At 45.7% G+C, this 23,264-nt stretch overlaps 1 protein-coding gene across 4 annotated transcripts in view; it reads right to left on the bottom strand.

Moving 5' to 3' along the window:
* Nucleotides 1–23,264, bottom strand: part of St3gal5 (ST3 beta-galactoside alpha-2,3-sialyltransferase 5) — a 59,460-nt gene that overhangs the window by 7,281 nt on the left and 28,915 nt on the right. For 2 of the 4 annotated variants that reach the window (XM_052720295.1, XM_052720296.1), the window contains exons 2-4: nucleotides 16,587–16,710; nucleotides 13,270–13,381; nucleotides 2,509–2,852 (exon numbers count right to left, since the gene is read on the bottom strand). In XM_052720295.1, the coding sequence (XP_052576255.1) occupies nucleotides 2,509–2,852; nucleotides 13,270–13,381; nucleotides 16,587–16,710 (580 nt within the window). The remainder of the gene's footprint in view (nucleotides 1–2,508; nucleotides 2,853–13,269; nucleotides 13,382–16,586; nucleotides 16,711–23,264) is intronic. The other 2 variants (XM_052720297.1, XM_052720298.1) reach the window with 1 other exon arrangement.

The raw sequence follows: 23,264 nt of genomic DNA, 5'->3' as shown, positions 1-23,264 counted from the left end.
TGGCCAGATGTTTTCTTTTTTCTGCTTTGAAAAAGAAGGGCATCATTGCTATAAATAGATAAAGTTGTAGATTAGATACAATTTACTAATTTATTATGTTAACTTTCTGATCCTGAGTGTTGTTTTCCTGTTCTCAAGAGAAGCATACTCAAGTTCTCAGGGCTTGCTATATGCAGCTTTCAAAAAGGGGTCAGCAGAGAGCAACAGTACAGCTGTTACCTGACTTTCAACCGCTCGACTTCAAATCTTTCAACTTTGTGATGGTTCAAAGCAATGTGCATTTGACAGAAACCTAATTCTGAACTTGGGATTTTGTTCTTTTCCTGGGCTGGTAACATTTGGGGTGTGAAACTTTTTAGGATTCCACAGAGTGATAGCCATGTGGACAATGAGGGGAATGCCTGGCATTCTATACTAAGCTGTCAAGTAAGTTAGGGGGAGTCAGTGTATCCCCACTCCTCCCTTCTCCTTATATGCATGAATGGGTTGACATGGGGAGTCTTCCTCAAATGCTCTCCAACTTGAAACAAGCTCTCTCTACTGAAGTCATACTGACCAGTATGGCTAGTTAACCAGGCTGCCCACGGGATCCCCTGCCTCTGCCTTCTGAGCCTGGAATTCATGAACACGAAATTTACAGGTGGGCCGTCACACCTGCATGGCATTTACTCAGGCACTGGAGACCTGAACTCCAGTCCCACAGCAAGAGCCTTATGCATTGAGCTACCTCTCTTGTCCGCTTAATGCATTCCTGATGGAAATGTATGCTGGGTGTGCAGATGGAAGCCTCCGCAAAAGCTAAGAAACATCTGTATGGATATAGGGAAAATAAGCAAATGGATGAATGAAGTGTGGTCAACCAGGGAATCTGGGAGAAGGTAAATGGGAATTATTTGTACTATTCCCACAAAATTATGAAAATAAAATTGCTTCTCAACCAATCTTTCTAATCAGTCTCCAAGGACCTGTCACTATTCCTGGTACACAGACGCCTCCCTGCCCTTGAAGGCTCCTGAAGTAGAAATCTTGGTATCACTTGACATTAGTTTTCAAACCATTAAAAGGGGCTGTCAATTACTCTTCAATATGTCGCTCAGATCCAGGCCTCTGTGACTGTTTCTACTTTCTGTGTGTGACCCCCAACCATGCATGTCACACCTTCATCCCTAGGCTCTGTTCCCATTCTCTTGTGGTTAATTTACCACAGTGTACCAAGGGTAGGAAAAACAGACCCAGGCCTATAAGACATCGATTCTACTCTAAACAACTTGTCTAAGGAACTAATCAGAGCCGGACAAAAAGACATGTGGATAAAAATACGCAAGCAAAGCAGTTCCATAATAAAAAGTAAAAAAATGGATACATTCTAATGTCTGGCAAGAGGGTCACCAAACAATTTATCTTCTTCTAAAGGAGTTCTAAGATATGACTTCAGAAACTAATCATAAATGTAAGTTCAAAATACTCTGTAAAGCAGGGCTAGGGAGATGGCCTATTGGTTAAAAGCACTTGCTGCTCTTCCAGAGAACCACAATTTAGTTCCTAGCACCCATATTAGGTGGCTTACAAGAGCCTATAACTTCTGATGTCCTCTTCTGGTCTCCATGGGCACTTGCATGCATGTGCATATACACACACAAATAAAACCAAAATCAATCTTTAGAGAGATAGAAACTCAGATGCAAGCACATGTCCAGAGCAATAGTGAGAGGCAGCACAGCAAATCAGCAGTGGCTGCTTACTCATGCTATGCGGAGCTGTTGTTTTCTCCCTAATAACGGGTACATTTTACATTTATCATTGGAAACCCTGTTTCCTTCCTGCGCTATCAAGACTCCAGGGCCTTGTGTATTGTAAGCAAGAGTTCTACCATTCAGCGACACCCTAACCTAAGAAAAGAACTTCTAAGCACAATAGTGGAGCATGCCTTTATTCCCAGCACTTGGGAGTTCAGGGCCAACCTGGTCTACAGAGTGAGTTCCTGGACAGTCAGAGCTATTTAGAGAGACCCTGTTTCAAAAAAACCAAAATCCACAATCCAAACAAACAAGCAAATGAACAAAGCCCGCTTTGAAGAGTTAGGTATGTCAGAGAACTCTAGGATGGCTGTCTACTGCTTGTGGTGAGTTCTAACTACCCTAGAGGCTGTCTATCCTTGCCAGGCCTGCCTCCCAGGGCTCACCATCCCTACACCCTGCTCCCAGCCAGGTGTCCCCCATCATCCTCTCGTCCTGTACCATCCTGAGTCCCTGCCTAACTAACAGTGCTGTTTACCGAGCCCTCCCATCCTTCCAAACCTCCCTCTTCTGGAAGGCTTAGCAAGAAACTCCAGCCCACAGCATACTCCTTGAATCTAGGATAACTAATAAATAGTTTGGGACACCTGGCCATTTGTGGTTTCGTTTCAAGACCCCAAGAGCTTCCAGGGTTCCTCTCTGTCCCCAGAGCTGCATTGGCCCAGAGTGCAAGACCAAAGTCTAGACAAAGGCTGGCTTGGAGAGCGGATACCTTATTACCACGTCGAACTGGTTGAGGGCGTGGCCCAGCTCCAGCCCATGTAGGATGCCCCCGTTCCCGATAACCACGCAGCGCTGGCAGCGTCTGGCTCTCAAGTGTTCAGGAAAGTCATGCTCAGGCAGCAAATCCAAGAGGCTCTGGACTTTACTGGAGAACTTCCGGAATCCAAAAGGAGGGTCATACTTGAGCTCGGCTTCACTGGCCCTGGGCACCTTCTGCACAAAAGGCTCCAAGTTCATGCTGTATCTGTGCTCAAATAACCGAGCCATGGCTTTCTTCGCGAACCTGGGCCGGCACTCGTTCTGTAAGACTTGCTGAGCGTATCTCTGAGCTCTCTGAAAGGGGATGATCAACATGGGCTTTAAAACCTCTCCAACGTTAGAAATAACACTTCGTAGACACTCAGGCCTGTTTTGCCTGGAGGCCCTCCCTTGTTGATTACCATCTGGTAATACAGAACATTTGCCTTTCAGGGTTAGTTTTTGCTCAGGAACAGGAAGGGACCAGGGGCCACATCACATGACAAGGACAGAAGCTCTACAAGGGCACTGATTTCATTATGCCAGTGAGACAAACCAGTCACATGAAGATGAGCACTAAGAAGACCGCACTTACCTGCAGTGTGTGAAGTGGTCAGACCCACAGACGCAAAAGCAGGATGGGGGGGCCAGGGGCTGAGGAGATGGAGAGGCTAAGAGTCTAGTAGGCATGGTGCTTCAGCTTTGCACACTGAAAAGTAGTTCTAGAGGGCCAGCAAGATGGCTCAATAGGTCAAGGTGGCTGCTGCCAAACCTGACGACCCAAGTTCAGTCTCTGGGACCCACATGATGGAAGGGGAGAGTTTCCCAAAGACGGTCCTCTGACTTCCATACTATGCTATGGTACATGTACGTGTGTACACACACACACACGAGGAAGTTCTAGAGGTCTGTTTCACCATACTGACTTGAGATTGGTAATGTAGCTCAGTGGTATGTTTACTTGGCATGCTGCAAGGCTTTCGATTGTTTAACACTCTACCCTAAAGGCTAAGATGGGGTATTATGTGGTTTTTGGTTTTTTTTTTTTTTTTTTTTGGTTTTTCGAGACAGGGTTTCTCTGTGTAGCTTTGCGCCTTTTCCTGGAACTCACTTGGTAGCCCAGGCTGGCCTCGAACTCACAGAGATCCGCCTGGCTCTGCCTCCTGAGTGCTGGGATTAAAGGCGTGCGCCACCACCGCCCAGCTTGGTTTTTGGTTTTTGGTTTTTTTTTTTAACCACAACAATAATAAAGAGCTTCATATTTTCTATCTAGCAGGTAAGAAACAGTCTTGTTTATCAGTAGGGTTAATCGGCTTTGGGCAGTTTGGAAGACAAATGACCTCCAGTGTTATCAGGGAACAAGTGTCCTGACACACAAGACTTGCTGGTTCATGTGCATTTCCCAGGAGCTAATGGCTGCTATCAACAAAGAACAGCGGCTGAAGGCGGGGCCCGAGGACTCCCCACGCGATGCCCCGTATCTGCATGCTCTCTATTTTGTGATCAGCAGCCTTGCCTGCCTCACATACCTGCTCCGATGCAGCTTCCTCTTGTGTGCACAAGAGTGCATGCAGATGTGGGGCATGGGGTCCTGTACTTCCCAGGACACCTATTTCTAGCAATTTCTCTTGTCTTTAAACCTGTCAGTATATCATAAAGATTCTTACTGTTGTAGTTTTACACTACCTCAGCTGTTTTTCCGAGTCTTATTGTTTTTACTCTATTTTTTATTGCACTTTATTCCGTGTGCATACGTGTGTGCGTGTGCGCGCACACACGTGTATGTGCCTTATGTGTGTATGTGGGGGGAGGTGTCTGGGGACAACTCACGGGAGTCAGTTTACTTCTTCCTCTATGTGGGAATAAGGGATGGCCTGGTTGTCAGGCCCGGTAGCAACCATGCTTTTTACACAGGGAGCCACCTTATCAGTCATTATCTAACTTTTGTAAAACCTATTCTTGAGGGGAACATATTTCCCTCATTTCAGTAGAAAACATTTAAAATATTCTAAAAGTATAGCCTTGAAAAGTTACCTAGTGCCTATAAAGGGCACAGTGTGTGCATTTTGGGAACTGACTCCATTTGGAAGAGGGGAACTGACTGATAGTCTCAGCCCCTGTGGCCCCTTAAGATAAGGACACTAGTGAGTTCCCTTTGTGGTGTCAAGGCAGCATAACCAGTAGACTGAATCATTGATCTGGACAGCATTTTGGGAACTGACTCCATTTGGAAGAGGGGAACTGACTGATAGTCTCAGCCCCTGTGGCCCCTTAAGATAAGGACACTAGTGAGTTCCCTTTGTGGTGTCAAGGCAGCATAACCAGTAGACTGAATCATTGATCTGGACAGCTCATGTGCCGAGCCTTGACCCAGCAGCTTCTACAGCCACAGGAAAGGACCACACTACAGAGAAAAGTGGCTTACATGTGGACTGGCATCTTCCCCCGGGTCAGCCAGAAAGCCAAGCAAGCAACCTATCACGACCCTGTGTCCTCACCAATAGCAAGCGGGTGACACTCCACCCCTCGTGGGGGCCTTAAAGCCAACCTGGGGGAAGCAAAGGGCCCCCCTACTGTCTTATTCACCTCCACAGACTCTGGCTCTGGTGGTCATAAACAGTCATTTTTGGAGCCCCAAAGGTCCAGTTCACCCCTAGGATACATGCCCAGCACATGGGTTCACAAATTACCCAGAATGCAAAGGAACATCTGCAAAGTGCCAGGAGACCCAGGGAAGCTTCTCTCTACCTGACGGGAAGGAGGTTGTAAGCAAGCTGGAAGCATGTGCACAGTGCTCTCATGCTGCCAAATCTTTTCTTGAGACGTTTCCTTTGGAGAGGAGTGAAATTTCATTCCATTCCCTGTCCTGGCAAAGCGTTCAGTTTCAGGTTTCAAATTTAATCTGGTATATTGTGAGCAGACCTAAGGCCCAGCTGTCACCCTCCACGGTAACTCTTCCTGTGCCTGCTTCACAGCTGGGGCAGGGAATCTGAGGGAGCAAGCGAGCAGGGCTAAATGGCCCTGGAGATGCTGCAGCCCTTGCAAGTCGCCCCTCATGTTTGTTCCCACTGTTTAAAGCCACGCTGAGCTCTGAGGGTGTCTGCAGTCACGTGGGGTGACTTTTTCTAGCTAGATCACACTTCAGCGTCTCTCCTTCTTTCCCCACACAGGGTTCATGGCTCGGAAAAAAAATTCAAAGAAGGAAGAGCTTACTTTAAGGAACTGGGGTGCTTAGTTAGAGGAAGCAGTGGGGAGCCTGGCAGCCAAGTGAGGGAGGGCTGACTGGCAGGCGCCAGCCCCTGGCCTGGGTGGCACCAGGCAGGCGACCCTGGGATGCAGAGAGCTGATGTTACTCTTATAAGATGCAAGATACTGTGTCAAATCTAGGGATGGAAATAAAGACCTCAGTTCTTCAAAGTCTCCAGGTGGAGCTGTAAGCTACCATCAGTGAAGAAGAAAGACATCGTGAAGGTCCAGCTGTTTAGTGATGTGACAGTTTGCCATGAAACACCACACATGAAAGCTCACTGAAGGGAATTAAGGTCAAGGTAATTCCCTCAGCAAAATCGCCATGCCATTTCCACTCTTTAAGGATCATGTTTCTTAGACATACAAGTAAGTGGCATATTTGTGAGTACACAATGAAGCTCCATCCTCATTACCTAATGACTTTATAATTTCAGGAGAGGAGGGAATTTAGGTCAGAGAACTTGGGGTTAACTAAATATGGGAGGGAGCCTAGATCCACCACAGCTCTTGGGATCTGGGGATGGTTACTATAGAAATGCTTGTTTCCACATCTGTAATTGCACACTGGCCTCTTCCTCCCTTTGAGGACCAGGTCATCTTGCCTAGTGCCTGGTATAATCGAGAGCAAAGTTCTCAGGTACAAGTTGCCTGTCTACAGCCTTACTGTGATTAAAAGCAGACAAAATTTAAGGACACTCAAGGCAAGGATGCCACAGTGAAATCTCCCTTAGTGAGGTAGTGGATGCCTGGGCTGTGTGTGGAATTAGTTGAGAACTGATTATAAAGTGCTCTGAGGGAAATAACTAGGGTGACGGAACACCCCAAAATGAATTATGGTGCACATAGTGCACACTCAGAGAATAGCTCAAAGGAATAAGTCCTACTGTGTGCTTTCAAAGCCACAGACTGGTGGGACGGAAAGGCTGGGCAGTTTCAGATCTACTTAACTAGTAGTATATCATCTTGGTTAAAGCAGTGGACACTGGGTGGAGACTTCAGTTTTTTTACCTCTGATACATTTTGGGGTGGTCTGTGGAAAGGGGGGTGGTACCAAGGATAGAAGAGGTATGTGCAGGGTTCTGCTGCCTCAGCTCAAGGACCAGCTCAGCAGGATGAGCCTACTGACAGCAGACACACTAAGTGGGGGTCTGCGGAGCTGAGAAGGCTGAGGACTTGGGCCACAACTATTAACTATACTGCACGGAATGCTGTCTGTCCCCAGGGTGATCTGTGGTCTTCAGCTCCCTGAAAGAGGAGTGTGCCAAGTTCAAATTGCTCCACCACTCACTCAGACCAAGCCTAAATTAATACAACATGCCAGTTTCTTCTCAAATATCTTTTAAGTGCAATTTCAATATGAATCACACTTTTGATATGCCTAAGCATCCCTTCAGAGACTGCTACTGGTCTTGTTAACAACTGGCACATGAATGGACACTTTGAAGTCAAAAAACACAAACTCCACAGCTCGTCAGTTGCTCTCCCTCCCCCTCAGAATGAATGTCAGTACAACTGGGAACGCTATTATCTGACAGGGCGGGACGGGGTAGGGCAGCATTCATGTTCCCAGATGCTAGATGTAATCAGTGAAGTTAACAGGACTCACTCTCCGGAGACTATACATGCATATACATACATATATATCATTCAAATGGGCCCACGTGTAAAGGCAGGGGTGTGGCGCACATCCACAATCCCAGTCCATGGTGACAACATACAGCAAACCAGTGCTGCCTGCCGTGGCTCTGAGGCCCTCCTGGTTGTCCCATTTGCCATCTCTTTTCGGGCTGTGCCCACCCCAAGCCCTCCATGATAAGCTGCGCACACCAGAAGGGACCTTCCTGGGAAGTGGGGCAACCTGACAGGGTTAAACTGGTTTTTGATGTTGCTGGGTTTTTTTGTCTTTGTTTTTTCCCAGAAAGGTGCGAGCAGTGAGTGGCTGAGCAGGGAAAAGTGCTCCATATGCTCAACAACCTGAGTTCAATCCCTGAAACCCACACGGCGGATGGAAAGAGCCAACTCAGCAGTAAAAAACAATGACATCGTGAAATCTGCAGGCAAATGGATGGAACTAGAAAAGATCATCTTGAGTGAGGTAACCCAGACCCAGAAAGACAAACATAGTATGTACTTACTCATAAGTGGATATTAGCTGTAAAGAAAAGGATGATCATGCTACAATCCACAGACCCAGAGAGGCTAGGTAACAAGGGGGCTCAAGGGAGGGATGCTTCAATCTCACTGTGAAGGAGAAATGGAAATGACATTGCCAGTGGATGAGAGGGAGGGGGTTTGCATGAGGAGGTAGGGATGGGAACAGGAGGGATCAGGTGGGGGGATGGAGGGGGAGAGTACTGGAGAGACAACTGGGAAAGTGTGGCATTTCAGGGTGAGATGGAAACTCTCAGGAATCTACAAAGATAATCCTAGTAGTTAAACCTCCTAGCACTAGTGGATACACAGCCTGAACTGTCCATCTCCTGTAACCAGGCAAGGCTTCCAGTGGAGGGATTGGGACACCCACCCAGCCACATAACCTCTGACCTACAATCTGTCCTGCTTACAAGATGTGTTGGAGTAAAGGTGTCGCAGAAATTGTGGGAGTGGCCAACCAATGACTGGTCCAGCCTGAGACCCATGCCACAAAAGGGAGCCCACCCCTGACACCACCTAGAGTGCCAGGACCCAGAGGATGGGTAGCCCAGAGACCTAGGATAGAACCAAACACGAATGGCAAGAAAAAAAAAATTGGTGTATAGCCCAACTGTTATCAGATGTTTCACCCAACAACTGATGGAAACGATGCAGACCCATTGCCAAACATTAGACAGAACTCAAGGAATCCTGCAGGAGAGGGGGAAGGATTGTAGGAGCCAGAAGGGTCAAGGACACCATAAGAAAACCCACAGAATCAACTACTCTGGGTTCACAGGGGCTCACAGAGACTGAACTGACAACCAGGGAGCCTGCGTGGGCCTGCCCTAAGCCCTCTCCATACATGCTACAGCTGTGCAGCCTGGTCTTCTTGTGAGACTCCTAACAGTGGGAGCAGGGGCTGTCTTTTCTTCTTGTGAGACTCCTAACAGTGGGAGCAGGGGCTGTCCTTGACTCTTGCTTTATTCCTTATACTGGGTCACCTCGTCCAGCCTGAATATGGGAGGAGGTGCCTAGTCTTACTGCAACTTGATATGTCATGTTTGGTTGATATCCATGGCAGGTCTGCCCTTTTCTGAATAGAAATGGTGGAAGAAGAATTGGGGGCAAGGAACTGGGAGGAGAGGAGGGTGGGGAAACTGTGGTTAGGAGGGGAAATAATAATAAAAATAAAAAATAATAATAATAACCACTAAAAAAGAAGCTGCCTTTAAAAATATGTCTCAAGTAATGCACTCTGACTCCAGCTCTACCCGGCTGTCACAGGTTTTCAGGGGTTATGCGCACATAACAGTCCCCTAGTCTCTCTTCCCCAGTGGAAAACCGTAGCAAACTTTCTCCTTTACCCTTCCCTGTATTATTTGAAATTCGAGGATTCTGTTGTTTGGTCTTAGAAACAGGGTCTTGCTACCCAGTGCATGCGGCTCCAATCCCTGCCTCAGCCTTCAGGGTTACTATGCCCAGCTCCAGTGTTAGTTTTCAATCGGAAAGACAACACATTTTGCTAAGTGCAAAAAGCCAGCAACAAGAGATTTACACGGAACAGGAAACAGCCTTAGAGGCAGAAAGGGATTCATGGGGCAGGCAGGGAGTGACTGCTAACGGTCCTGGAGTTTCTTTGGGGGAGATGGCACACATCACCAAGCAGCACAGCTCTGTAAATATGTGAAAGACCCTGCACCATATGCTCTAAACAGTGAATTTTATGATGTGTGAAATGTGTCTCAGTAAAGTGGTTAGAAAGAAAGAGGTTGAGGGGTAACAGGCAAGAGCAGCCCCACCCAGTGCACACAACAGGGGCAGTGCTGGGATGTTGTGAGGCAAAACAAAGCCAGATGAAAGCCAGATGACGGGCCCTGAAGTCTCACAGGTGGGTGAAGGGACCCCCATGTGCTCCTGAAGATAATGAGAGACCAAGACTCTTGAGGGGGAGGGGACACAGCAGGTCCAGTTTTCAGAAGTCTACTGTGCAGTCTTGCCTGAGACAAGGACAAGACTGAACCAGACAACATGTAGAGCAGAGGACTCCTAAGAGCCAGCCTGGCACGTGGGCCTTTTCTTAGACTATCGGGAACGGTATGAACTTAATTTCACTCTCAAATAATTTACAGTTCGGACAGACTGGTAATATACTCACATGATTTAATAGGAGAGGGAGTATGGCAAACGGCAGAAGATTTCAAGCCTTTCCCTCTGCAGTCTAGTTGCTAGTCCAATACACCTTTCCATCATTAAGGCCACGTAGGCAGGTCCCATAATTTGCCCCAAATCAGATTTTTCAGGCCAGGCAAGTGTTCCCTCCCTTTCGATGGTGCCTCAGGGATGCAGTCCTGAGTCTCTTTTTGGTTTCTATCAAAAGTCATTAGGACCCTGAAGAACTTTACAGAGCAAGCTACAGTGATTATGGGGCTGGAGCGAAGGCTCAGCAGCTAAGAGCACTGTTCTTCCAGAGGACCTGGGTTTGAGTCCCAGCATCTACCTAGAGGCTCATAACCATCTGTAATTCCAGTTTAGGGGATCCAATGTCCTTTTCCAGTCTTGAGGGCACTGCACAGTTGTGATACACAGACAAACATACAGGCAAAACATCTATACCCATATAATTTTTTAAAAAATCTCAAAAAAAGAGCAATCACTATAATCATCAGAGCAGGAGCAGGGGTGGTGGTCGAGTGTCAAAACGTTTGCTGCACAAGCCTGAAGACCCATGGGAAAACCAGGTGTGGTGGTGTGCGCACACATAGATACACATACGAACGCAGTTGTCTGACCTCTAAAAGTGTAGTTTGGTGGGAAATGGTGACTGCAGACAACTGGGTCTCTATTCCTGCCAAGTGGACTCCGTGTACAGCATTATGAAATAGCACCCTAGGCAGCGTGTTCAGCTTTATGTGAGAGACTCATTCTCTCCTCCACTACACAAACTCCAGAGCCATCAACTGTCAGGTGGGCAGCCACTGGCACACGTAATTAAAAGGACAGGAAAATAAGAGGCATGAAAGAGTGGGGAAGCTCAACAAAGAATCAGAGAGAAGAGCCCACAGTGACTCAGTAAGCCACACCAAACGCTGTCATTTTAGGCCTTTCCCAGGAGACAGAAAACAGACAGGATGTCAAAAACCCTGATCCAAGAGCACTGGGAAAGGCCTTGGAACTGAATGGGCTTCAGGGAACATCTGTAAGGCCAGACAGATTGGCAGAAGACGGGGCTCCAAGCAGAGGATCCTGGACACGTGTGGCCCCACAGCGGATGTGGAATACCGATGTGACAAGAGGCGGCACAAACAGCGGAGCACAGAGGGACAGCAGGAAAACAAAACCTGTGACTGAATGGGGTTGTGCTCCTCAGCGGCTTGTTCATCTACTGGACCATAAAAACCTGGCGATCTGAAGAGTACAGACCAAAAGGAGAAACGAGTGAATCCATACCCAGAACGATCTTGAGGGCTCACTGAGTTGACAGCACAGTGCACCTGTGGCATGAATCCTGGCATACACCCAACACGAACTAGGCTAACTACACTAGCTACTGACGCTAGATGTGGACACGGGCAAGCAGGTCAAATCTGCAGGCCACCGTCTGCTGAGACAGGATGCTGGGATGAGGCAGGACGACATAGTGAGTCACACTACATGCAACACCTGTTCCTATTGGAGCTCACTCCTGCCATACTACCTTGTCTTAAATCATCTGTCTTGAACCTTGGGTGGAACACAAGTGCTGAATTTAACCACTCAGTTTACCAGTGAAATTTGTTTTTCATGTAACAAACCACTTAGAAACATCGATAACAATTTAAAGAAAAACTGAAATACTAGGTGAAAATCTTTAAAACTAAAACCTGTCCTTGTGTTCACAGACAAGCACTAGGGAAATCAGGAATGTTAAACATGCAATGTTATCTCTTTGACACAAGAGATGTATAATCTGTTTTCTCCCAGAAGGCTGAGAATGGAGGGACTAATAGCTTAGATGATTCCTGTGCTATTTGTATAGCCAGGGTACCCCCAAACTCCTCCAACCAGGACCAGAGGTGGCTAACAGCCCAGATGACCTATGCACTATTTGAATAACTGATACCATAACAGATTCTCCCTCAGGCCCTTAAGATAACACATGTAGCACTCGGGAGGCAGAGGCAGGCGGATCTCTGTGAGTTCGAGGCCAGCCTGGTCTACAGCGCGAGATCCAGGAAAGGCGCAAAGCTACACAGAGAAACCCTGTCTCGAAAAACCAAAAAAAAAAAAAAAAGATAACACATGTAACCTGTCTTCAGAACCCTACTTCATGGGAGAAGTGACATGGACTCTGAGAAGAGTTTGTGTGTAATGATGCCTCCTTGGGTCCATGGGGTTGGGTTACACTAGGAAACCTTTTTTAGACTGTAGTGTACTTAAATATGGCTACAATAAACTGCCTGCTGTCAGACTCCCCAAGTTTGACCCAACACCAGCTACTGAGTCGTGTTGAACTGGGTTTTCTTCGTGACTCGCTCGGATCATTACTCTGCCGGCTGTGGTGTTTGCAGAGACCCCCACAATAACTGAAGCCCAGGAATGACACATCACATCCACAGAATGTTTTCATCAGCTGTTTTAGAAGAATGATGGGCAGCATCATGACAAATGAACTCCATGGTAGGTGCCTCAACACGTGTCCAGCAGAGCCCACTAGTAAATGAAGAATACTACTGCAGAGTGGAAGGGCCACATGGTAGGCTTGATAGGGGTGTCTTTGTTTCCAGAGTGCTGAGACTGGTTTTTTCCTTTGTCCTAGTCAGCTTTAATTGTCAACTGGACCCAGTCTAGAGTCAGCAGAGAAAGGAGTCTCAACTGAGGGACTCCCCAAATCAGACTGGCCTATGAGCAAGTCTATGGGGACCTGTCTTGATTGTTAGTTGATGTTGGAGGGTCCAGCCCACTGTAGGCGGTACCATTCCCTGGGCAGGTGGTCCTGGCCTGTACAAGGAAATTAGCTGAGCAGGAGTCTGTGCAAGCCAGCAGGCAGTGCTCCTCCATGGTTTTTGATACACCTCCTTGGCTGTGAGTGAGTTCCCTGGTTAGAAGGTAATTCTGCATGGAATAGCAAGTAGGTCTATCTTAGAATTCTTGCCTTGATTGACAGACTGTAACCTGAAAACTGAAATAAAGCTTTCCAACTGCAAGTTGCTTTTGGTCAGATTATTCTTTACCACAGAAACAGATATGAAACTAGAACACTTCTTGTTCCGATTTTCATTAGCATTTCTATATCATACAGCAGAGATGGGATTGCAGCTGAAGTGTGTGTTTGGAAATGTTTGAATTTAAACCACACGCAATAGCTCACCTTTATGCGGTCAGGGTCCACATAATGCATTCTTTTCATGTCACATTCTTCAACGGTGTAATTTAACTTGAGGATGTACAGGAGCCACACTCCAAACACAACCAATGTACACCTAGGTAGGGGAATCAGGTATAGTAATGCAGTCTGTGATACCCAGAGAAAAACCTAAACTAAGTGCAATCCTAATTCAGATGGAATAAAAGTACAGTCTAAGGCAGTGGTTCTTTTTTTTTTTTTTTTTTTTTTTTTGGTTTTTCGAGACAGGGTTTCTCTGTGTAGCTTTGCGCTTTTTCTGGATCTCGCGCTATAGACCAGGCTGGCCTTGAACTCACAGAGATCCGCCTGCCTCTGCCTCCCAAGTGCTGGGATTAAAGGCGTGCGCCACCACCGCCTGGCCAAGGCAGTGGTTCTTAACCACGGGGTTGAATGGCCCCTTCACAGGCGTGGCATAGCAGATATCCTGTGTATCAGATATTTACACTGTGATTCATAACAGCAGCGAAATTACAGTGATGAAGTAGTAATGAAAATGATGCTATGGTTGGGGTTACCACATGAGGAACTGTATTAAAACGTCGCAGCATGAAAATGATGCTATGGTTGGGGTTACCACATGAGGAACTGTATTAAAGCGTCGCAGCATTAGGAAGGTTGAGAACCACTGATAAAAGGTCACCACAGAGTAAAAGGAAGGTGTCATTTCATGATGAGATAAATAAATATAGAGTCCTCTCTCACCCCTAACTTTTTTTTTTTTGCAAGGGCAGAAAATCCAAATAATAAAACCCAAATTACAATGTTGATGATGGAACTGAACAGAGCAATAACAGATCTGAACTACTGAACTACAGAATCCTTGCTTCCATGGTTTGTTTTCCTGATTCTTTAAATACTGTCAGGCCTTTAAAAAAGAAACAATCTAGGGGCAGGGGGAGGTGGAAAAGCTGTAGATGAAGTTCTCAACGTTCTAAAAAAGGACACCGTCTCACACGGTGGCTAACAACCACCTGTAGCTCCAGTGCTAGGGAGCCTCTCCTGGCCTCTGGCCCGAGACACACACGGTACACAGACACACTAGCAGGTAAAACATTAAAAAACATCAAACAATACATCTACTTATATTTCTAGAGAACTCCACCAAGAAATGAGTAACTAGAAGGCACTAACAGTTACCCTTACGCACATCAAAGAGCTACCTCTATAGCGCTCATAAATTCACACTAGTTTATCATCACACACGCACACGCACACAGATGGACAGACGCACAGTCCCTGGAGGAAAGAGTGTGTCTAGTTTTGGTTCTGGAAATCTTGGTGTTCTTTGGTTTTGAGATAGGGTCTCTCACTGTCCTGGCTTTCTCGCAGCTTGCTAAGTCAGACCAGGCTAAGCTCGAATTCACAAAGATCCTCCTGCCTCTGCCTTCCCAGTGCTGGGATTAAAGGTGTGTACCCACCATGCCCAGCCAAGATCTCAGTTTTAATAAGTCCCCAGTAACAATGGTAAATGAAAAGTTAGAATGTCTAAGCCACAACTTAAGAGCCATTGCTTTAAACAACCTACATTCTTAAGAATTATTTACTTCTACCTATGTGTATGAGTATTTGCCCGGATATATATCTAGATCTATATATATATATATGTTCACCACATGTGTGCCTGGTCCCCAAGGAGGCCAGGTGAAGGCATCAGAGCTCCTGCAACTGGGGTTACAGGAGGTTATAAGCCACGACATGGGCAATAGAAAACAAACCCAGGTCCACTCAAAGTGCACAAAGTACTCAGGAGACATCCCTCCAACTCTCTATGGCTTATAAAAACAAAGTTAAGGAATAATCTTTTGAGAAAAGTAACATTTTCTTAAGGCAGAGGCAGTTTTTAAAATAAAGCCCCTAGCAAACTGCACTGTCTATAACAGATGCAAAATGCTGAGGAAACTGATCTGAGGATGAGAATGCAAGGAGGGGGTGCTGGGAGTGTGTCAGACTTCCGGAGTTCTCCCTTCAACATGCTGCGCACGGAAACCTGCACCACATCTTAATCTTTCCTGAGATTGAGCACACGGTTAGGATCTGGTACTGTCTATGAAAATGGCTTGGCTGAGCTCGGGAGAGCAAATCTCCATACAAAAAATGCAACTTATACATACAAGATGCAGGTAACATCAGTTCCCCAGAGCAGAAGGCAGACATGGAGAAGAGGGAGAAGGCATTTCACTGGGCCCCTTGAGACCTTTCCGATTAATCTCGTGAACTCAGTATGACTGACTCCTCTCTAAACCCTAGCAATGATATGGCATGCACGTAATATCCCCCCCCCCCCGTGTGTGTGTGTGTGTGTGTGTGTGTGTGTGTGTGTGTGTGATATGTGTAAGATGTGTGTGTAGGTATATGTGGCTTGTGTGGAAGCCAAAGGACTGTATGTTGGAACTGGCTCTCTCCTTCTACCATGTAGGTCCGAGGGAATCAGATCATCAGGCTTTTTACTGGTACCTTTACCCTCTGAGACACTTCCTTCCTTCTATCCCTATTTTTGAGACAGGATCTCTTGTTGACCTAGAACTTTCCAAGCAGCCTAGGCTGGCTGGCTAGTGAGCAACAGGGATCCAACCATCTCTAAGACTTCCCCAGCTCTGAGATTATAAGCACATGCCACCTTGCTTGGCTTCTTTAGTGTGGGTTCTGGGGACTGAACTGAGGTCCTCAGTACTTGAATGACTGAAGTATCTCCCCCAGTTCTCCTATCCTGTCTACACACACACACACACACACACACACACACACACACACACACACACACACACGCTGTCATTTAATTTGAAGAAGGAAGGAAGGAAGATGTCACCTTGGTTTGGCTGGTACCAAGAAACCCATCAAGTCTTGCTTTGCTAATCCTCCCCAGTGCTGGGATATGAGGGTCCCCGGGCTTAAACACCTGCCGTCTTCTCTAATGTTCTGTATTTAGTGGTACTTCGTCTTCAGTGTACTTCAATTTGTCATATTTACATTAGCTCACAATAGCTAAGAACGCCTCTTTTGCTAAGCAGAGACATGAAGAAGAGGCATTCAAGTTGCTCTCAGGCATCCAAGCTCGGACACTGATCAGCTGCTAGGAATGGGGCTCCCGTCAAACCCATCTATCAAACGCAAGCAGTACATAAACCCACTCATCTGTATACCGAGTCTTTACTCAGCTCTGGTTTGACCCGCTCCTTGGACCAGTGTCTTCCTCTAATACTAGGTACGAACCTCACTGAACACGTCTCCTAACCTTATGCTTGTTGACCTGGAGAGGAACAGGACCTGGAGGCTATGCTTACTTGAGAATGTCTTTTAGTAACAAGCTGGGTCTTCTCATCTTGTTCTGGGTTCGGGTGTACCATTGCAGGGAGGTCCTTGAGCAATCACTTCTCAGCTTTACAGAGGTGAACTCACTTGGCATTGCTGGGAGGAGAGAGGGGAAGAAAGAGAGAAGCGTCAGGTGGATTATACATTAAGAGACTTTAAAGTGATACAGCGACGCTTGGAGTGCTGTGTGGTGATAAAAGGGATGGATTCCTGGTACAACTTGAAAGAAACAAGAGGGAGTTACGCTCAGCTGATGTTAAAGGGTTCCACTGTTTCAGGAAGAAAAAATTAAAAGGAGTGTGGGGCGTGGCACCGTGAAAGGCCCTGAAGCGATGGAAATTCTGGGTCTTGATGTATCCTTGCTGACATGCCTGTTGAGACACAGCACTATTGTTTTGCAAGATGCCATGGGGAGGGGGGCGATAAAGGGACAGAGAATCTATAGATTGTCACATATGAACCTACTACTATTCCAAAATTTAAAATTTTAATTTGGGGTAGGGGTCTGGCAAGATGGCTAAGTAGGTCATGGCAAGTCTGATGACCTGATTTGGATCCCTGGGTCCCACTTTGTAGGAGGAGAGAATCAACATCTGAAAGTTGTCTTCTGCCCTCTGCATGTGCACTGTGACGCGAGTGTGTATGTGTGTGTGTGTGTGTGTGTGTGTGTGTGTGTCTGTCTGTCTGTCTGTCTGTGTGTGATACCAAATGTTTTTCTCTAATATCAGTCATGGATCTCACTGATATTTTCTCCTAATTCTACACTGTTGACCAAAAGAGGGGGACACACACACACACACACACACACACACACACACACACACACACACACAGAGATTAAAAATGTAATTCTTCAGAAGGCCTTCCTTTAAGCCATCTATACAGAAATGTTTAGAGATGACACAGTAAATGAGAGAGCTACTTTACAAAACAATAAAACAGGAAGAGGAAAAATGGAGACCATAGGGAAAATGGCCGAGACCATACTAACCTGGAGTTGGGGACAGGTATGTGGGGCTCACTCTATGACTTGTCTGTGATGTTTTATGGTTTTAAAATCAAGAAAATGTTTTCAGTTACACTAAAAACACAAGTGTCACATTAAGAGAAACAAAGAAAAGGAGATTATGGCAATTTAAAAAGAAACATTTCCTTTATGTTTCTTTTTTCCCATCCCTTTGCATAAGTATTATCACCAGGAGAAATACGGCAGATGTTGTTCTACTCTCCACCCCAGCCAGTACACCCTGCCTCCCCAACAGAACTCTGGATTTTCAGTTGGAAACATGGCCTGCTAGGACAGAGACTACATTTCCCAGATTCCCTTGGATTTAGTGATGCTCTGTGTTAGTCAATGAGATATGAATTCCTACTTGCAACTCCCAGGGGCACCCTAGCACAGTCCCCTTCTGCTTTCTGCTCTTTCCAGTGGACTGAAACATGAGAACCATGCAGAAACAGGATGAGCCACTTTCGACCACACAGGAAGACACCTAGTACATTGGACAACACAAAAGGAGGGCACCTGTGAGAGATAACGCTGTGTTTGATGTTTTGATTACTGTGCCCAAGAGATCCATAAAACAAAACAAAACAAAAAAAGCTTCTAATCTGTAAACCCACTTGCCTAAGGACAGAGACTTCTTGAATTGCTGGGGGCTGTTATTCATATAAGATAAGAAGCCACATGTTTTTACTCCTCTAAACAAATTGGGTTGATCCAACAGAACCGGATGTGCTTGATCACACTTAAGTGGTAGGCAGGAAGAAAATCAGGATATACTTGCCCCTGAGTGGACCCAGTGGGAAATATGTAGCCTTATGAGTTCTGTCTTTATAAGTCTCTACAAAATGTGACTCATCGCCATTTTCTGGGAACCCTAGAATGGTCCTGGCCAGAGACCATGAATTTGGCCAGTATTTAATTAAAGCTTGCTTCAAATTTTGCTCAAAAAATGGTGGTAGTGGTCTTATTCTCAACTGGTGGGATTAACATTTTCTGGAGGCCCCAGCGAGATTCAGACTACCCACCCCAAATTCTATTTTTTATTATTTGTTTGTTTGCTTGTTTATTTATTTGTGTTTGTTTGTTTATTTATTTATTTATTTATTTATTTATTTATTTATTTATTTATTTATTATGAACATAGTGTTCTGCCTGCATGCCAGAGAGGGCACCAAATCTCATTATAGATGGTTGTGAACCACCATGTGGTTGCTGGGAATTAAACTCAGGACCTCTGGAAGAGCAGCCAGTGCTCTTAACCTCTGAGCCATCTCTCCAGCCCTCTGCCCTCTGAAAAGGTTTTTTTGTTATTTGGTTGGGTTTGGTTTTTCAAGACAGGGTTTCTTTGTGTAGCCTTGGCTGTCCTGGAACTAGCTCTGCTGACAGAGATCCGCCTGCCTCTGCCTCCCACTTGCTGGGATTAAAGGTGTGAGCCACCACCGCCCCTATCTAAATTCTAAAGCCAGATCTTCACTCTGGAACTCTTTGGCTTTGAGACCACTGCAGGAAGCATACACCTTGAAACATTCCAAGGCTCCAAGGCTGCCTTTGGTTTGATGGACTATTGAGTGAACTGCCATGCTAAGAAAAGCAGCAAGCATCTATGGAGGCCTCCTGGAGAGTCACAGTCTGTTCTGTTCTGTGAGACAATGATCTGGGATATGGAGGGGGTTCAATGGGACCCCAATATTCTCCCCTTCAGGGCAAATAGTAAGACATCAGGCAAATAGAGAAGCCTGCCCAGTTCTTGTTAGCTGGAAAGTTTTGTCTGTCTGTCTCCTGTATGAAAAAAATTTTGTCTGTTTTATTGTTGGAAAGGTTTGTCTGTCAATGGGTCTGTGTTTTCTGGTGTGTCCATAAGTTTTGTTGCAAACATGGAGGGAGCTGAGAGAGAAATAGGTCAGAATCAGTTGAAAAGTATGGTGGCCACTACATGTTTTGCTTCTGACTGTTCTTCTTTGAGTGTGTGGGCTGTCTGTGTCCTGTGTTTCTTGGCGTATTGTTTCTGTCTCTGCTGCTGTCAGCCACCAGTCACCACTGCTACCATGGCCACCTTTGTGGCCAGGGCTCAGAATTTACTTCTGAGCTTTCTGGCCACTGGGTTCAGTTTAGCAGGGACCAAACATCTCTTGAGGTGGATAATATTAAAGTTGTTTTATGCTGTTCTACTTTATTGAAAAGCTGGCTCTGGAATTGGGTTATGGCTTTCCCTTTTTCCGACCCAGGCATGCATGCTTTTAAAGTCTCTATGTCCAGGGTCAGGGGAGTCAAGACTATGTCATGCTGTGACAGAGAAAAGAAAGCAAAGCAGAACAGCCAAAAGAAGTTAGACTATTGCTTTATGTAACTTTCTGTACTTCAAGTTTATAAGTTTATTTCATATGGTTAGAAATCTGTAAAATCTGTAAAAAAAAAAGTTAACTTAAAACTCATAACGAGCATTGATAGTTAAAAATCTACGCATAGGTGCTCTTAAAGGACCATGTGGCATGGCGCCACATGTGGCATGGTGCCACCTTGGGACATAAGCAACGTGTGGTTTGCCACCATCTTAGCTGCTGTCCCCCATCAGGAAGTAGGTAGCCATGGGGCTGGCAGCCATCTTTGCTAGGGATGGAGAGGATGGATGTCATGTGACTTCACTGCCATCTTGATTAAAGATGACCATATGGCATAAACCAACCAAGGAAGCAACAGGTCTCCAAGATATTTTGGATTAGGATGGATTTTTGTATAAAAATTCCTGTCCTGAGCCAGGCGGTGGTGGCGCACGCCTTTAATCCCAGCACTCGGGAGGCAGAGGCAGGCGGATCTCTGTGAGTTCGAGGCCAGCCTGGGCTACCAAGTGAGTTCCAGGAAAAGGCGCAAAGCTACACAGAGAAACCCTGTCTCGAAAAACCAAAAAAAAAAAAAAAAAAAAAAAAAAAAAAGAAAAATTCCTGTCCTGAAAACAAAGCTATAAAAACAAGGTTTATGGCCGGGCGGTGGTGGCGCACGCCTTTAATCCCAGCACTCGGGAGGCAGAGCCAGGCGGATCTCTGTGAGTTCGAGGCCAGCCTGGACTACAGAGTGAGTTCCAGGAAAGGCACAAAGCTACACAGAGAAACCCTGTCTCGAAAAACCAAAAAAAAAAAAAAAAAAAACAAGGTTTATGAAAGGTAGGACTTTAAAACAATGCTTCTTTAAAAAGGCATTAAAGCTGCACCTTCCTACATTCACACACAACAACATACCTGGTGCTGGCAGCCAAACTCTGTAATATAAGAGTCACCTGGGGGATACTGGTTTAAAGATATGAGGGAATGGAGAACAGCTGATGCTTACACTGTGTAGCAGGGCTGGAGTTCCTAAGGAGAGCCCAGGGAAGGGTCTAGAAGTTCTGGAGATGCCAGTGCCATGAGAGCCACCACAAACAGCACCTGCTATTAAATGGAGCCGGCTGGGACTGAAAAGGAATGCTTTGTATGCTGCTGAAGCTGGGGCCAGAGTGGTGACCCAAGCCCCTTGGAGAAGCCCAGAGGATTGTGGGTGAATCCCAGATGTGGAGCATGGAGTTGTCTGCACTGTTGGAGCTTGGTTTTGCCCTGTCCAGACTGTGGCTGTGCCCTGCTTCTTCCCTCTTGAAGGAAAAAAGGTACTTTTTTTTTTTTTTAATAATGCAGGGGCTCACAGTTGAAAGACTTTAAACTTCTTTAAGAGGAAATTTTGTAGTTTTAAATTTAAATTAAAAAACTGGATTTGTTTGTCTTGTTCTTTTTCAAGACATGATTTCTTTGTGTAACAGAGCCCTGGCTTTCCTGGAACTCGCTTTGTAGACCAGGCTGGACTTGAACTCATGGAGATCCTCCTGCTCTGCCTCTTGAGTGCTGAGATTAAAGGCCTGCACCATCACATTCGGCTAAAACTGGATTTTTTAAAAAATGAACAACTTTTAAAACATATAAATTGGGGGGGCTGGAGAGATGGCTCAGAGGTTAAGAGCACTGGCTGCTCTTCCAGAGATCCTGAGTTCAATTCCCAGCAACCACATGGTGGCTCACAACCATCTATGATTCAATCTGGTGCCCTCTTCTGGCATTTAGGCAGAACACTGAATACATAATAAATAAATCTTTAAAAAAATATATAAATTTATAAGGCTATGAGACATTTTAAATTTACAAAATGTTTTATATTATTAATATGTGATCTTAAAAAATAAACAAATAAAAGGCTAAAGAGTTAGGGCCATAGCTATGAGCATCCCAAACCCTAAACACCAGAAACTGGGATGTTCCTATCTAATGATGCAGCAGGATTATGACCTAAGCGGTATGGCAAAGAATTCAGAGACTGCCTCTCCTTACCCGAGGTCTACTCAATCTAGCAGACCGATTTAGGAATACATGGCTGGAGGCTGGAGAGAGGGCGCGGCGGTTAAGAGCGCTGGCTGCTCTTCCAGAGGACCTGAGTGAAAACATGTGCTTCTTATCTTAGATGAATATAAGTAAATTGACACTCAAGTTATTTCATTTTTTCTTTTTCTTTTCCCTGATATTATAAATAACCTCTCCCTCAAGTCTAGTTCTAACTCAGCAGATATTCTACCAATTCTACACTGAAAATATTTAATACCATAGTGTATTGTTCTACTTGAAGTACATTCAAAAAACAGTGCCAAAGACCTTATTAGGAAACTTTTGCTGAAGATAATACCGAAGCCTTAAATGAGAAGTCACAATAGCCAAGACCCTGGCAAGTTTTCCAACACAACTGTCCGGTCAGCTTAGCGAGCAGAAGCGGAGGGCCCACGCTGGGGGCAGCGCCATGGGCTGTTCTAGGGGGAGCTTGGAAGACACACAGCGGAGGCCTGGCTCATGAGCTCACAGAAGGAAAGGACTCATCGGGAACAGAGACTGGCCATTTGTGTAATATTTTGGCCAAGAATCTGGCTTTACTTACCCCATGTCCTGAGAATCCAAGAGAAGTTAAATTTAAAGATAATGGTCTGTTTTGGCTGAACTTTCAAGGCAAAATGGTGAATTCTGGCTGCTGCTGAGCAGCATCGAAGTGTTTCCTCAGGGTCAACACATGAAGCTGATACATCTACGGTCCAATGAAGGCCTAACTACACCTTAAGCTGGCATTAAAACTTGACAGTGTCATACCATCCTCCACACAGTACTGGTGTTGAAAGCCTAAAAAACCCAAGACTGAGGGAGTCATGGAAAAAAACTGAGGCTAGGCACTACAGGGTAGGGTCTGGTGGGTGTCTACAGAGGCCATGAAATGTCATTGTGTGAAGCTGTGAAGATGAAGCCTCAGTTTCCATGGAAACCCCAGGATATTGACGGTGTCAGGACTGTGGTCACCAGTCAAGGAGAGCTGCAGGCATGGAGTATAGCCAGCCTCAGGAAGAATCTGTGCTGAGGTAGAAGGGCTGGCGGGGTGGGTATATCCAAGTCCATTGGAGCCTGGCAGATTTTATTACGGGTTTAGATGTTGGACGCAGAGCTGCGGGGTGATGCCTACCCCGCTGGGTTTTGATTTTGTTTTGGTGGGACTGTTTCATGCCATTCTTCCATTTTGAAATGGAAAGGTTTATTTTGTACCAATATATAGCTTGTTTTTACATAAAGTCATAGTGAAGAGACTTTGTATTTTT

Source organism: Peromyscus californicus, unplaced genomic scaffold, assembly GCF_007827085.1.
Source record: "Peromyscus californicus insignis strain IS unplaced genomic scaffold, ASM782708v3 Scaffold_6__1_contigs__length_162567912, whole genome shotgun sequence".
NCBI classification, from domain to species: domain Eukaryota; kingdom Metazoa; phylum Chordata; class Mammalia; order Rodentia; family Cricetidae; genus Peromyscus; species Peromyscus californicus.
This window is presented reverse-complemented; position numbering and strand designations above follow the sequence as displayed.